The sequence below is a fragment of the Peromyscus californicus genome, unplaced genomic scaffold (assembly GCF_007827085.1).
Source record: "Peromyscus californicus insignis strain IS unplaced genomic scaffold, ASM782708v3 Scaffold_9__1_contigs__length_137607984, whole genome shotgun sequence".
NCBI classification, from domain to species: Eukaryota; Metazoa; Chordata; class Mammalia; order Rodentia; family Cricetidae; genus Peromyscus; species Peromyscus californicus.
Window position 1 is genome coordinate 124,368,208 of NW_026294617.1, and position 17,263 is coordinate 124,385,470.

The following is a 17,263-nucleotide window of genomic DNA, read 5'->3' on the forward strand; positions in this document are numbered from 1 at the left end:
TCCTTAGTAAAGAGCGTGGGCTGAGGAGATGGCTTAGTGGGTGGGGCTGCTGCTGTCTAAGCGGGAAGACCTGACTCCAAAAGCTCTCTACTGCGTAAACAGTCAGTTGTAACCACGCAGGTTTCTGTAACCCCAGTGCTTTAGGGGGAAGAGATAAGAAGGTCCCTGGGCATTGCTGTCTGCCAACCTGGCTGAGGTTCAGGGAGAGACCTTGTCTCAAGGAAATGAGGCAGAGTGATAGAGCAGAACTTCCACTGACTTCTGCACCACACACACACACACACACACACACACACACACACACACACACACACACATACACATACACACGCACCCATAAACATATTCACATGAGCACACATGAACTCATATGCACACATACACACAGTCCATACACACATGCACATACACCCACACATGCACATGCAGGCATACACATAAACACACACAAACATGCACACACATATTGGTGAAATTATTAAGGCCACTCCGCGTAGTTAAAAGGGAGGTTTATTTTGTGGGGTAACTTACAAGTGAAGGTATAGGTAACAGGGTCTGGGAAAGGTGTAGCGCTGTCCGGTGGTGTTCTCTGGAGAACTCTGCTCGGTCTACCTCCAGCGTCCAGGACCAAGGAACCAAGAGCGCTCCCCCATCTGGATCTCAGGTCTTCAGGGGTCCTCTCTCAGCTCCACCTTGTAGGCGTGACAGTTACCGAAGCCTCAAAGGGGGTGGTATTTCCAGGTCAAAGCTGGAACGGCTATCCACTACATACACACACACTCATACACACATGCACATAGCTATGCACACACAAACACAAACACACGGGGTGGGTGCCACCTTAGCCTTACATATAGAAACAGTTTTCCTTTAAGATGTTCTTGATGCTTTTTTTCTTAAGAAGCGGTCACATTTCAGAGCAAACCAAGCAACTTCATAAATAAGATGCATAACAAGACAAACTTTGAGCCAATAATTCTGATATTGCTTGTAATTTCATTACATTATAATAAAATGTCTTCTAATCAGATTTGTGTATAAGATTTGGATAAAGAAATCCATTGAGGTAACCCAATGGCTTGCGACATTCTTGTTTGAATTATAGCCAATACTGCAGTAGTTTTTCTTAATGCTACATAGACTTGGCAAATGAGAGCAAGTAATTAAAATTCCCTCTGCCAGGTGAGTACTGTAGCACAGGCATGCAGTCCTAGTAATTGGGAGACTGAGGCAGAAGGATTGCTTGGATGGTATATTGAGTTTAAGAGCAGCCTGGGCTACAGAGCAAGGCCCTGTCTCAAAAACTTCTCTCTCTTTCATTTCTGTTTCATTTCCCCTCATCTCTATTCTTCTGTACCCTTTACCCATCTCCCTTTCCACCTCTCTTATTTTCCTTTCTTTTCCCCGTCCATTTTCTCCACTCTCTTCTCCTTCCTCATCCCTTCTCCCCTTCTCCCTCCCTTTAGCCTAGTACAAGATCTACCAGTTGTCTGTTGTAGCATAACAAACCTCTACATTTATATACTTCTTATTGTGTGGTCCTGACTGGTAACAGCTGAGTGATTCCCTGGTCTGATCTTACTTCGGAGTGAATTGTGTGGGGGCAGACATGCTTGCATTTAGCTGGGACTAGCATGCCTAGGTGGCCTCACTCACATGTCTGGGCAATTATGTAAAATGTTGGCACACTTGAGAGCTGGCTGAAGGTTTCTATGTGGGCTCTCTTAATATATCACCCTGATAATGTCTCAAGGTGACAGACTTTACCCAGCAGAACTTATCTATGACAGCCTCACCTCTACCCACCTCTGCCCAGATTTGACAGATGACCCCAAAGTGGAAAGTGACCACTCCTCTCCACTCTAGGGAAGAACCTAGCCCTCCCTGTCTGGAAATTGAATTTCTTTACACTTTGTTCATCTATAGCTTTCTCTTTTAAAATATGTGGCTGTTTAGTCCATTTGGAGTTTTTAGGATGAAAATATTGTCTGTTATGATCTTTCTTCTGAACAAATCAAACTTCCTTGAGATTATTTTTGCATTTGTAATGATGCTGTCTATATACTCCATTGTAGGATCATAGCCAGAGTCTTTTGACATTTTAAGAGCCATGCTTCCTAGACTGGGATACCTTTCCACTGAGAGCTGGGAATCCTATTTTCCCAGTAAACTTCAAGGAGATTTTGAAGTATAAATCACAACTATGTGAACATAGTTTTGTCAGTGTTTGGGCCTGAATCACCCAATGAGATGGTTGATTATACCCCTCACTACAACTGTGCTGGTTAGCTCAACTTCCAATGGCGGTATATAGTCTCATATTTTTTACATCTGACTTCAAATAAATTTAGAGGAGCATAATAGAAAGCTATTGGGGTACTTAGAGATTTGTTCTACCAGTAATAGTTGTAGAATGAAAATATTTTATAAGGCTGTAAATATTCTTGCAATAACTAATATTTCTAAGCAGCTTCATCAAATGGTTCCCATTAACCAAATTCTAACACTAAACTCTTTCTAAGTGAAACTCTCAGGCCAGTTTTCATTTTCTGTGTCCACTTTTAATATTAAATTGTACTAATCAGTTTAGGAATGATTACTGGGATGACGTCTGGGAGACGAGCGTGGACTTTTACATATCTTAGGGTTCAGTGAGCTAATTTAGTAAAAGTTGGGTCTTCTGAGTTTCGGTAGCATGGTGGAAAGAACATACTTGCTTATGATGATTGCACAAGTAGACTCAGCTGTGTATTATGTTTACCACAAGATTTTGGTAAGTTTCTTGAAGAGTTTGCCTTTTATGTTTCCTTCTTCCCTCATCTGAGTAATTACCACTGCATAGTTTCTAGAATAATCACTGTATAAGAACTTACAGAAATTAATGAACTTGTAAAAAGTCTATATTTGTTTAGTGATCATAATTTTAATGATGTTTTTGAAGGAGGAAGATATTTTGGATCTCTTGGAACAATGTGAAATAGACGATGAAAAGTTGATGGGAAAAACTACCAGAATTCGAGGACCAAAGGTGAAATGCCCCTACTTTCCATAATGCCAAAGTCCATGTCACTAAGTGCAAGTGATTCCTCTTAGGTATTTCCTGTAAGAGTTATGATGCACAGGAGCTTCAGGAATTTTGTGTCCAGTAAAGGTAAAGCCAGGCAAATGGTGCTACCTCACACTCACAAGCTTTGTTTCATTGGCTTCCTTCAGACTTGTGGTTCATCGCCAAGTGCTAATGAATGCCTAGTGACTCAGGCTGGAGTTCGGGGGACTTCCTTGCTCTAAGTTCAACATCAGGCTTTTGTTATAGCCCCAGATAAATACTTAACAAAGAAGTATATAGGATTATAGATAAGGCAAATTGTTACTCTACAGACACATTAATAGGGAGCCCTTCTGTCTGTTTGTTTACCTATTTTCCCTACAGTGCATGTCCACATTGTCTGTTTAGTGTGATTCTGCTCTCCCTTTTCTAGCCCTTCTCTCATTCCATTAGTTTCCCTTGTCTTCCTAAACTCTTTTATTTTCACTCTTTTATTAAATATGTATACATGGTTTTATGTATCTAATAAAATCCAGGAACCACAATTGAGAGAAAATATATATTTATCTGTGATTGTCTTAATTCACTTAACATGGCTATCTCCAGTTGCATCTGTTTATCTATAAATGACATGAATTTGGCTTCCTAATGGCTGAAAAGCTTCATTGTGTAAGTGAACCCTATTTTCCTTGTCTGTTCCTCTGCTGTTGACGTTTAGGCCAGCTCCATAGCATAGCCGTTGTGAATGGTGTGTAAATAAGCATTGGTATCAGGAATCTCTGATACCAGCTTGGGGAGCTCTTCTTTTGCTGTCACAGTGACATTGACAGTGTGTCCTTAGATCCAGCACTTAGGAATGGAAAAAGCTGTTGTGTAGGCAAAGAGAGGCAGATGTTTGCTTTACTTAACATCTGTTTTGTGGTGATGTTGTTTCTGTAGTTTAATATATGACAAATTCCTCAGTAGCAGGGAAACAAGAAGTTGAATTTGAGAAATCATAGACACATTTGTCAGTGTGTTGTAACAGGAATCTTAAAAGTTCTTATTAATAAAAACAAACCTGGAGCCAGGTACTGGGGTCAACGCTGGAAGATCAGAGAAGCAGAACAAGCCACAGCTACCGCACCTTGTCAGTTCCTCAGCTGATCCTGTTTCCTCAGGCTGGAAGCCTTTGAGTCCTCATCCAAATGGATCTCAGCTGAATTGCTTCTCGAAAGCCTAAAAGCTTAACCTGTCCAAAAGCTTCTAGTTTCTGGTCTTCACACCTTAGATACCTTTCTGCTTTCTGACATCACTTCCTGGGATTAAAGGTGTGAGTCACCATGCCTGGCTATTTCCAGTGTGGCCTTGAACTCACAGAGATCCATGCCTCCAGAAGGCTAGGATTAAATGTGTGAGAGACACCATTTTCTAGCCTCTGTATCTAGTGGCTGTTCTGTTCTCTGACCCCAGATAAGTTTATTAGGGTGCACAATATTTTGGGGAACACTATCACCACAGTGTGTCCCTTTATATTTATATTTCAACATTGGCCAGCTGTCTCTATATTTATAGACACTTATATTTGTTAGACTCTTATGCTTTAATACCTGTTTACTAAAAACAAATAAGAAAAGAGCCCTCATTGATATGTTGCTAGATTGATTGAGACTCCCTCCTAAGCAGGCTATACCATGGCTACTCTGTGTGAACTTGCCCTGGCACTACGAAGTTGAATTAATTTTCATAGCCCCTCTTCCACCTCCTTCCCATAAGTAATGCTATTTCAGAGCATTTGTGATCAGTAATTATTTGTGTGAGATTGTGAGTACCTTGAACGTGGGAAGTAGATTTTCATCTTATCTTTAGCACCTGAGAGTTTCTAACACATCATATGTTCCCAAAATCTATTGGTCAAAATTGTTGAATGTGCTCAAAAGGTTCTCATTAGCTAGTTGGAGAGTAGATAGATATTTGTCAAAGCAAAGTGTGTGTGGTGAGTATTGAAATAGAGTGTAAATTGAAAGGGTTGATGAAAGACAGCTTTCTGGAGGTATTTCCATTTGAACTGGAGTTACAAAATGAGCCCTGCCTATTTAGGTTAAGAAGGACATTCAAGGCAAAGCCTTGTAGTTGTGATACTATGTCATGTGTGGTGGAAGTGTGAAAGTTTGTGGCTTTAGGAAGAGCAAATGAAAATAATGCAAGGTAAGCCTGGCAAGGGGTACATGTGTGGAGACCTCAGATGTCAGACATTACTCTGAAAGCTGAAAATTCCTGTGAAACAAATATATTTAGATTATCTGGAAACGTGAATGCCCTTATGAATCATGGCTCCATTTGAGGAAACATTTGAGGAGTTTTTAAGCTCTGAATACCTTATAAATACCATGCACCAACCAGCTGTACCACTGGAGTTCCTAAGCTTTGCAAAACAATCATTACAGTTTGCCAAAACCAACTTGAGACGATCTGGGGACACAACTCCATGGTGGAAAGGCATGTGCAAAGGCCCTGAGGCATTCTATATTTTCCTTCATTTTACTTACATAGATTTGCCACCCAAAGGAAAGTGTGATGGATCCCAGGGAAGAACTCAAGCTGTGTATTTTCCAACTTCTGTCATCTGAGTTCAACAGAAGATGTTAACAGTGTATTTGCTGAAATGAAATGGATTGGATAATTCCCTAATTAATTCTTTAATTGTTAAAATCAGCAGCATTTCTAAGTAGATGAGAACAGCATAATTAATGTAGAAGTGTATCTATAGTTTTTATTTAAGTTTTATCAAGATGTCTAAAGTGACCCAAACTTCTAAAGAGAACTTCCATTTCAGAAAAGTGCTTCATGGTGAACATCTGTCACCAAGGTCTTCATTAGTAAAAGAATAATTTGAAAGGTCCTTTGTTAAATCAACTTTATACTAGGATGAATAGTAGCATCTCACTTATTTGAAAATTTAAGGACTGTTAATTAGCCACAAAATAAGTGCTACATAAAGCATTAGCAATGTTCTTAAGCTGGAACACATGTGTTTGTTTTAGCTATACATTTATGTATTTTTATATCTGCCCCATTTCACAATAAAACTATAAATAAAATTAAGTAGCATGATTTGTGTTGTGATGTCATGGCACTTTTGAAATCCCATCTAATACTGGGGGTTTTGTATTGCTATGACTCCTATTTACTTATTGCTTGAACAGTATGTTGATCAAAAAGTCCTAAGTGCTTGCAGGACACAAAGGTTCAGCTGTCCACTTCCTCTGGGATTTCTTTACAGGGTTAAACAATCATGTAGGCAGTGTCTTTGGGAAAGCTTAAGTCTGTGTGCACCTTGAAGGAAGACACTCCTGCAAGCCTGTTCATGCCGCTGTTCCTTCGGGGTAGCTAAACTTCTGAAGAGACATCTTTTCTCTAGAGTTCATGTTTGCCAAGGTTGTCGGTGTGTTTGATGACTGTGTTACTGGCAAATGTTTTTATGCATTTCTGTTTGAACATTTTTAGTACTCTGTAAATATTAGACCATCAAAAGGAGAGCATATGTTTAAAGACAAGTTGGTACCTAGTGTATTCAGTTCCTTTCCCACTTCAGCTGTATTTCAGTTTTTTTTTTTTTCACAAATTGTAACTCTAACATCATCATTCTTTGGCTTGCTTTGTATTCCATATGCTTTTTGGAATGTTTCTCCCTTCCTTCTCTCATCCTACACTGTCACACTGGAGGGACATAGTTTCTTTCCATAAACTCCCACGACATCCAAGGAATTCATTATGATATACAATAACATCAAAGCCACTAGCATACAACTGCAGCAGCCTGTCTCAGCAGGAACAGGAGGTGTATGGTGTGTGTAACAAGCACTTGAAATAACTGAGTCACAGACCTGTCTTGCTGTCCGTCATACACATTCTTTCTGAAGTGAGGCCATCTCATCTCTCTCCCTGTCCCTTCACCTGGTGTCTTTATCTATCATGAGGAGTGGAAGTAGGTTGATTCTATTAGAAATTGTAGGGCATAATAACATGATAATCAGAACTGTACAGAGTCACTCTTTTTCCAAAAAGTTTCAGACCATACTGATTTTCATATATCATGTTGTAGGATATCACATTGATGATAAAAAGCAGTGTGCGTCCACTGTGGCCAGACTGTGTCAAAGTTAGAGATCCTCCATGGAGGGTCACAAGTCAACCATAACAAATTTAATAAAATGTTTATTTTTCCAAATATATTAAAGATTTTGATGAGACTGGCCTTGGGCTCAATTCCAAGTAAAATAAATAAATGAATGAATAAATAATAACTGTGAACTAGTCATATGAGCAATGCCTTACTTCCTGAACATTATCTGAGTGCATAGATTCTTGCCCTCTGTTTGAGTGCATGATCCCATAACCACCTTTTCATTTATTTATTTATTTCTGTTTTGTTTCCTTTGTTTTTGTTTTTTGAGACAGAATTTCTCTGCATAACCATCCTGGCTGTACTGGAACTGTCCTTGTAGACCAGGTTGTCCTCTAACTCACAGAGATCCGCCTGCCTCTGCCTCCTGGGTGCTGGGATTAAAGGTGTGCACCACCACCACAGGCTTGAGTGCATGATCTTACCTCTAATGGCTTTTCTTGTTTTTGCTTTCCTAGTCTCTTTGTCCTTCCTGCCTCTCCTCCTCCCTCTCCATCTCCACTCACTTTTTATTGGGTGACTCTTGATGCCTAATCTCTCTGAGTAGAATGAATAAAAGCTGTTTATGTTTATATTTATATTTATTAGGTCAGATATTTCCCCTCACTTTGTTGTCCTTTGTTTACAGAAACTATTTTTTTTATTGCAGTCATATAGAGACAGCATTGTCCTCATCAAGACTTAGCCATATAATTGGAGGAGGAGTATTCAAGGAAGCCTCCCAGCTAGTGTGTGCTCTACTGGCTAAAAAGTACCAGGCAGTAGAGAGGGACTTCCATATTCACCAGTAAGCAGCAAGCATGGGGGGATTCTAACCAAATGGTCTGCCACTCTGTTTCAGCCCCTGTGCTGCATGCCTGAGTATGCGGAGGTAATGAAGAAGCAGAAGTGTTACAACAGCAGCGAAAGCAGCTATGACAGCAGCAGCAGCAGCAGCAATTCCGAAGTGGATGAGAATGAAAAAGAACTGTGTCAGAAGAGACGAGAACAAGCCCCGTATACCCTTAAACACACCAGTCACTGCAAACTAATTCAACAATCCAGTAAGTGAATCTCTCCTATGTTGGTACACGAAGAGCTATAGAACTGAAACTCTCGAACTCAATAAAAAGTCCTTGGGCCAAAATAAGTGTTGTCATGTGTGAGGGGACCTGTCTTCTATCCCCTGCCTTTCCCTGGCCAGAGCCCGGTCGGTTCCTCAACCCCTCTCAATTTCTGCAAGCAGGAAACGGATTAAATTGAGGATCCTTTCTTCTCTCTTCCATAGTTTGTATGCTAAGTTGTGGCCTGGGTTTTGTAGATGTTCAACAAAGCTTTTAGGCAGAATGTGTTCTCCTTGAGGTCCACATCATCTCTGCTTCAGTTTCTACCTACCACCTACTTTGTTTGGCACTGACTCCTAATTTTAAACTTGTGCCTACCTCTCTAGGCATTTGACTTGATGTGTCTGTGAGTCACAGAACTGTGAAGTAGTTAAAATTTTGCTCCTCAATTTCATCCCGGGTAAGCACTTAATCAGGACTTTGGGCACATCACAGGTATTTAGGAAAGCAACCTCTTCTCTCTCCCTCTAATTATCTTCACACACTCTCTCTTTTTCTTTCTTTCCTTCCTTCAATCCCAAATGTCCATGATCTGGCCTCTGATTTGCCGCTCACCCTCAAATATGGAACCTATATCTCCGCTTCCCCCACTTCCTTGAAAAACACCTTCTTGCTGTTGCCTCTGAACTAGGACCCCTGTCTTAACACCCATGTCCCACAGCCATGCACAGCACACAGTGGCCCGAGGTCCTACCACAGCAGCCAGCTCGCACTGCAGCAGACACAGCGGGAGCCTTTGCAGGTCTGATCTCCAGCAATGTTTCATGTATTTGGGTCCTGATAATGTGTTTTAAAACTGGCCTTGGAGGCTTGTAGTAAAGTGCCCAAGGAATGAAGAACTAATAAATGAAGAATTCAGAGAAACAACACTTTGTTTTTTTTCCCAAACATTTCATAAAGCTACATGCCCCCACTGCTCTTGTCATGGAAGGTTTGTGTATTTGGAGGGGAAACAATGTACTGTGTTTCATCTTATTGATTGATATTTCTAAGTACCAGCAATTGCTAGCTATTATACGCCTTCGCTTCTTTTCCTTGAGGGTTCTGTAAGTGTGTCTCTGGATAAATATAACTCTGTTTTTATTCTGGAAGCTGACATTTTTATGTCCAAATTTTGCTGGGTTTTAGATCTCTTGCTTGCTAGCTAATGTGACTATTACTTAATAGCATGAACTGATGAGGGTTATGGGTCAGGGAGAGAAAATATCCGTAGAGTTTTACAGCTCTGAGATTGTTCTATGCTCTGGGACCAATAGGCTAAAGAACCGAGATCAGATAGTAGTATAATAAAGTAGGATATAGAATTAAAACATATTTTGATGTGGGAATTTTCATTTTAAGTCAGTCTAATTCACTTAAGTATTTTATTATTGTATGTTTAGGCAGGGATTATAACATGGGCTTCACTTTGTTTCGTATTCTCTCTTTAATCTTACACTAGGAGCCTCATAGCCACAAAGCCTCCATAAATTGATGACCAAGGACAAAATCCAGATCATGAGTAACACTTTCTTGTATAGACAATGGATTTAGGGTATTGTTATAGCCTCAGAAACAATACAAAAGACTTTATAGATGGAAGTCACAACTGTGTTTCCTAATCTACCACCAGAATATCAAACTGCTTTAGTTTTCTTGTCTGAATTTCCAGATATGTAGGTGAAAAGTGAGAATCTGAGCTTATTCGAGATGATGTTTTCCTTCTGACCCATGAGCAGGTTTTACTTATTCAGTTCTTACCTTAGGCTTGGAAAGACGGTAGACCTACAGTGTAGCTTGAAACAAATGGTTTAGAATTCTTTTTTTTTTTGGTAGACATGACATTTGTATTATTGTTGTATATTAAATATGTGATCTTTGTAACAGATATTTTTTAAAGTTATATTGACCAGTTTTATGTTCCAATATAGTGTGCTGTTAAAAAATGCTGTATGTCACAGGTACAGAAGGAAGTTAATACTTGCAACAAACAGAAGTTTTTATCTTGTTTTTAAACAGCATCTTATAAAGCTTGAATGAGTGTGTATTTTTATGCTCTCAGTACTACATTTACCGCATGCTCACAGTATGTTTTAGAAGTGTGCCCCTAAACCTACCATTTATATCCATCACCTTTATGAAGCTTTGAATTCTTTTCAACAGCCGATGAAGAGAGATATTTGGGTATGCAACCTGGCTTCATGTGAGTTTTATTAAATTATTTGATTAATGAAGATTGATATATTCTCCAAGCAGAGAACAAATCCAGGATAGAGGATCTGCAGGACAAATGAGCCGAAGAAAAGATAAAAATGCTGATGGTGTTGAGCAATTATCTTTTTCCAGGTCAGGAGCCACAGCTTCCCAAAGCCACTTGCTTCTCTTTCATCAGAGTTCCCAGAATGCACAGAGGCAGATATTTGATGGTTTCCTTAGAGATTTATTCTGATGACAGTCCTACTCTTTGACTTCATTTTTTCTTCACTTAAATCTTTTGTTGTTGAAATTCTTGTGTGTATGTGTGTGTGTGTGTGTGTGTGTGTGTGTGTGTGTGTGTGTGAGAGAGAGAGAGAGAGAGAGAGAGAGAGAGAGAGAGAGAGAGAGAGAGAGAGAACAGACCATCAGTTTGCTACAGCTCCTTTACTAGCCAATTATATTTAAATTATATTAGAATACTCTGTATTATTCTGCTGTTTTGTGACTTTTGTCAGGGGCCTTGGATTCTATAACTTATCTGTTTACCCTGATCATTCTCTGCTTTCCTTTCCTTCTCTCCTGTGATCCTTGATGTAAAATGTAAAATCTCCAACTTACACAGAGACTCTAATAGCCAATTTCACCCAAGGTTAGTAGATAATTGTGGCATTATAGAGAAGTGGAGACTTTTAGCATTCAATAGTGAGGACTTTAGGTGGTGGCTGACCTTGGCCACCATCTTGCAGTGGGCCTTTGGGAAGGTTCTTTTTCTGTTGTTCTAGAAAACAGACAAATCCCTTCTCCTGGCTGGAGGGATGGCTCAGTGGGTTAACTGGTTGCTGTGCAAGTGTGAGGACCTGAGTTCAAGTTCCCAGAACCCAGATAATGCCAGGTGCGGTAGCTTGTCCGGAATCCCAGTAATCCCGAGCTTCTCTGGCAAGATGAAGCCAGAAGAATACCTGTACTCTGTGTGGGGGGGTAGTGACAGCTAGTCTTGCATCTACAGCCGTGAATGATGAATGAGGAGAAGACCTTGTTTCAAACAAAGCTGAAGGCGAGGACCAAAAACTGAAGTTTTCCTCTGAACTAGCTATGTGTGCTATGGCATGTGTGTTCCAGCATTCACATACATGAACACACACACACACACACACACACACACACACACACACACACCTTGCAGGATGCCAGGCTCACAAGTACCTCATGAGTGCGTGTCCCCTTCCTTGTTTCTCTAATGTCTCACTTTAAGAACTTAGAATTGAAGTCCTGTTTGCAGTATTCCTCAGCACAACCGTTCTTCATATACCAGAACTGTTTTGTACCAAGTGCGCTGTTCAAATTGAAGAATTAATTCCAGACTTCTCTTCTTGTGATGGTGTCTAGGCTTTGACATTTGTTATCCAGCCACCACCTGGTCTAAATTAGTCTGTGGAGACCTAATAGGGAGAAAAGTGTACTAACAGCACCACTTCTCCATCATCGATAGATTCCATGAGGCGTTCGGTCAGCTGCCCTCGGTCCATCTCTGCTCACTTACCTTCCAGTGGGGATGCACGCCCCTTTTCTTCTCAACAAGTGATACCATTAGCGCGACCAACTTCAGCATCTCGGTCACATTCCTTAAACCGTGCTTCCCCCTACATGAGACACCTGCCTAACAGTAACGATGCCAGCTCTACCAACTCTGTGGTGGTAAGCTCTCGATCGGTTGTGCCCTTTCAAGGTTGCAGAAAACACCATACTCAGAATGTAGGTGGCAAAGGGATCAGCTGAGGGGATGACGAGTGGAACTCCTGGCCCTTCAACATTTCCACTCATGACCTTTGGAAACTGCATTGTTCACATTGTTCACATACCCTGGACCCCAGTTTAGTGTGGACTCCTAAAAGGCAAGCTTCACCATGTCACAGACCTCAAGGACAGATAGGAAGAAGCATTGCTTTATTTTCCATTTCCTGATGCAGGAGAATAATATTGTTTTTACCATTGGGAACATCAGTGTTAATGAAACAGAGACTTTAAATAAATCTCTGGTCTAGCTCCAGGAAAATATAATAAAGCCCACAGACTTTCTCAATTGTAAGTTTCTACGGTTTATGCTGAAAAGGGGATGCGATGTTAATTTAGTATACCAGAAAGCGTTCTAAACATCACTGTACCTAGGCTCTATAAGTAGAATTATCAGTATTTAAACTATTCATCTAGATTCTTAAGAGATATTTTCCATACAATAAATGTGCTTGTGTCTATAGATGCCATTAAAACATTGTAAAACCAAGCCTTTTTTAAATATTCATATTTAGTATTTATATCTTGAGCAAGATAAAATACAACCAGGAGGAAATATAAAAAATACCTTTGCAAATAATAACCAATTTAATGCTAAAAATTTGCAAATGTCCATTTTAAAAAATTAAAAGTGCATAATTTTTTACCTAGAAATATCTTTTAAATTATACTGGCACAATGAAGTAAGATCCCTCCACATATCTGTATTTTTTCAAATTTAAGAATGAGTCTTTGCGGCAATTGAAAACAAAAGAACAGGAAGATGACCTCACAAGTCAGACCTTGTTTGTTCTCAAGGACATGAGGATCCGCTTTCCAGGGAAGTCAGACGCAGAGTCAGAGCTTCTGATAGAAGATGTGAGTATCTGATGCCTATACAATCCAAAGAGCATCAAAATGTATTTCCTGGGACTGGGGAGCTGGTATCCGTCGGTAAAGTGCTTGCTGGGATGAGGTCTTGAGCTGGATCCCCAGCATGTACATAAGAACCTGGCATGGTGGCAAGCACCTGTAATCTCAGCACTGGGAAGCAGAAGGCAGAGACAGGGGGATTCCTGGGATTTGATGGCAGCTACCCCAGGGTACCTGGTGAGCTCCAGGTCCCAGTGAGAGATTGGATGTCACAAACTCAAGATAACTGCTACTTGAGGAAAGGCATCCAAGACTGGCCTCTGCCATCCACGGGTATGCATGTGCACGCCAAGCATGGACACACTCTGGCATACATGTGCACTGGACACATGACTCCCATACATCTACACAAAAATGTATTTTCTGGTTGAATTGTACTTAACTGCATAGGAAATGTAATCGATGTGCCTTTTAGCCCCCAGAAACTTTATAAAATAGAAGAATTCATTTTAGTTATTGGGAACATTTTGTCATATAGTAAGGCTGTCAAGTGAGAATAATTAACATCAAATAATAACTGTTCTTCATGATCAAAAATAAGGATAAACTTTTCTATATAAAAGCTTGCTAAGTTGCAGAAGTCTGAGGTGAGAAGAAATATGATAGTCGCACCCTGGTAGGTGGTGCCCGAAATCTCAAGCGTTGAAACAGTCTGGCTGTTATTTTCACTTCCGCCACCCAGTGGAGACTTTGGAAACGGCAGAGGTTTAGAGGCTCAGCTCCTAACTTAGAAAGAAATCCGAGGCTACTGAAACGATTTTGGTGGAAGAACAGTTCTTCACTCAAGGTTTCTCTTGTCCATCCAATATACGTTCTAAACGGCCATTCTTAGATCATTCATCAGCCGGAGAACGCTGTTTAGAGTAGGTGTGGGAGGGTGTGATTTTTTTTTTCCTTCTTCCCCAGAAGACATGGCACCATCTAGTGGTCATATGAAGAATAAAAACCGCAGCTTGCACTGGGTCCTTTGCGGTTCGCAGGGCTTTATGAAGCAAGTATGAAGCAAGTGTATACAGAAACAACAGCAAAACAAGAAAAAGTTTTCTTGCTGAAAAAAATCCATAACGGCATCGTAATTTTGTTAGTAGATAATTATAGTGGAAGTATCCAAATGTTTTGCATTTTGTGGTGATATGGTTTTTCAAAAAGTGGGAGCAGTATGTTGTTCGTGGGAGAGCTACTACTAGTTACAGCAAAAGAAACTTTAGATTGAGTATAAGGCATTGTGCTAGATATGCTTTACAGTTTTAAATCACACTTATTTCTTGTTCTTGTGTGCATGTGTGTGAGTGGACACATGCCATGGTGTACATGTGGAGGCCAGAAGACAACTCTGAGAGAGTCAGTTGTCTCCTACCATCGTGCATGCCCCAGGGACTGAATTCCAGTGACCACACGTGGCAGCAGGCCTCTGCCCACCGCACTGCATCACCAGCTGGATAAACTTCCACATATCTTGTTTATTTTTAAGAAAAGCCAGTAACTTTGCACTAGATACATTGTTTTCTGTCTGTTTTTATGATCCATTTTCTTTTAAAATTTATTCATTTTATTTGTATGAGTATTTTGCTTCCATGTATCTATGTGCACCACCTGTGTGCCCACTTCTCAGAGGTCAAAGAAGGCACCAGATGCCCTAGAACAGGAGTTACAGTTATGCGCTACCAAATGGGTGCTGAGAATTAAACCCAGGTCCTCTTCAAGAAGAGCAAGTGTAACCACTGGGCTGTCACTGCAGCCCCGTTAAGGTTTATTTTTTTAATTAGAAAATGAGAGAGTAGAACTAATATTGGTGACTAATGTGATTCTCCTATAAAGAAGACTGTTAGGCTTATACAATTAATGAAACATAATAATTAGTATCAGACACTAGATTCTTTGCTGCATGTCTGTTTTCCAGACTTGAGTGTTTGCTGCAATATGTATTACTAGAATATATATTGAGAAATTATATAGATATACAGGTAATGCAAAGAAAGGGTTAGTAGAATCCTAACTGAATGTAGGCTGACTTTTAATGTATTCTTTAATATTCTATTACTATGTGGGTAACATAGCAAGATGAAAAATCTATGGGTTGGATTTCTACTTAAGATGTGTGTGTCTACAGATTTCTGACTTTTATTCATTGAGTGATACTATTCTTAGAGAAGAGGAAGAAAAGGCTTTGAATTTAGAATCTCTGGCTTGCTTAAGTCTTCCCAAGTATCTTTTTTATGAATGGTGGAGTTTTTATTATAAATAGTCTCCGGGTGCTTTCACTGCACAAATTAATAGAATGTGCACTAACACATCTATCTACTGCTTTTGGTGACCATTCTGGATTAAATTTGTTAACATCTCTTCCTCAACAGATCATGGATAACTGGAAGCATTATAAAACAAAAGTGGCTTCATATTGGCTCATAAAATTGGACTCCACAAAACAACGGAAAGTGAGTGGCACCCAAAGATCACCTTGCCCTTTGTGTGTTCATTAAGCTAAAATGTTTGTCAAATGCATAACAATTTCATATGAGAACATGTTTTTGCTTGTGTCTTCAACAATGCTGTGTTAGACAAGAATTTAGATCGTGGGGATAAAAAGCAATTTGAGGACAACTGTTTAGCTGTGCAGAAGTCTGTGTGCGTCAGTGCGTCAACAGAGGAAGGAGCAGAAACAAAGATCATGGAGTGGAAATCAGTTTGATGTGCATATTTTCTTATTAACTTATACATATTTAATTACCACAGAGGCAATTTTCTTACCAACTTATACAGATGATAGTTTAATTACCTTGTAAAGTCAATTCATTTTTGTTGGAAAAGTGCTGCAGTAGTGGCCAGGGGTGAGTTTGGATGGCGAGGCAGAGCTAAGATGACAGATAGATGGACCGGGGTTCAGTTTTGCATGTGGGGAGCCATTGGAAAAGCTCGAGGAAACATTTTTCGTCTGATTAGTAGTTTTAAAGGACTGAGAACTACTTGAGGGGAGTAAAATAGAGGCAGGGAGAACGTGGCATGATCAGAGTAGACAATGTCAGAAGGCTTCCAGGGTACCCGAGGCAAGAACGAGAGAGTAGTCAGCTGCAGTGGTGATAGAATGGGTGGGTTCTGTCATTTGTTGTGTGGGTCTGAAAGTATTTTATTTTATTTTGTGTGTATGTGTGTGTGCTTGAGTCTATATTTGTGCACCACACACATCCAGGACTCCAGAGAGGTCAGAAGCTCGATCTTATTCCCTGAAACTGAAGTTACAGACACCTGTGAACCTCCATGTGGGTGCTAGGAACTGATCCTGGGTCCTCTCTATGTGGGTGCTAGGAACTGATCCTGGGTCCTCTGCACGAACAAGTGCTCGGAACAGCTGAGCCACCTCTCCAGCCCCTTGTTTGGTTGTGTTTTGATCTTGGATATGTTATGTCGATGTGCTGATTAGATATCTAAGTGATTGTATATGTGATATAAGTGATGTACATATGAGTTTGAGAGCAGAGCTGAGGTTGAGCATGGAGATAAGAAAAATTAAGAGTCTGTAAGGTGTTTAAAGGAATGGGGATGGATGGGACCACATAGAAAGTTTGTTAGAAAGGGCAGGAGTCTTCTGGGACTGAACTGACCCGAGTGCAGCAGTGTGAAAAACAGTAAGAGCTGAGTGTCCCTGAGGCCAAGGGAAGTTGTCGTAACAACAGACTAGTAGGCTGTAGGCCGTGTTGGAAAATGCTGCTAGGGGTTGACCATCAAGCAGTCTGTCATTTCGGGCAAGCATGGAGGTTAGTGGTGACCACAAATTTCGAGGAGTGGTGGGGAGCAAAGCTTAGCTGGGAGGGGTTTAATTATTGAATCTTGAAGAGGGAAGAGAAGCTGTAGGTGGGGCAGACAGTTTTCCAAGAGGGGAAAGGACAAGAGGAAATGGTGGCAGCGAGCAGAGAGTTTCGGACTAGAGAGGGTTGTGTTTCTGCCTTAAAGATGAAGACTCTTGGCACTTGTGTGTTGATGAATTGATGACAGTGGCCTGGGAGAAGGACTGCCAGGGAGGGGCAGTACTGAGTTTCCGAGTTGACTGAGGTTTGGTCTGGCCAAGAGCAGTGA

General features: G+C 40.5%; 1 protein-coding gene across 14 annotated transcripts in view; it reads left to right on the top strand.

Moving 5' to 3' along the window:
• Ttll7 (tubulin tyrosine ligase like 7) overlaps positions 1 to 17,263 on the top strand; it is a 217,840-nt gene that overhangs the window by 73,908 nt on the left and 126,669 nt on the right. For all 14 annotated transcript variants that reach the window (XR_008216342.1, XR_008216343.1, XR_008216346.1 and 11 more), the window contains 5 exons: positions 2,942 to 3,028; positions 8,053 to 8,254; positions 11,979 to 12,184; positions 13,004 to 13,138; positions 15,547 to 15,627. Coding sequence is in view for 3 of the 14 variants with exons in the window: in XM_052730705.1 (XP_052586665.1) it covers positions 2,942 to 3,028; positions 8,053 to 8,254; positions 11,979 to 12,184; positions 13,004 to 13,138; positions 15,547 to 15,627 (711 nt within the window). In the remaining 11 variants the exon portion in view is untranslated. The remainder of the gene's footprint in view (positions 1 to 2,941; positions 3,029 to 8,052; positions 8,255 to 11,978; positions 12,185 to 13,003; positions 13,139 to 15,546; positions 15,628 to 17,263) is intronic.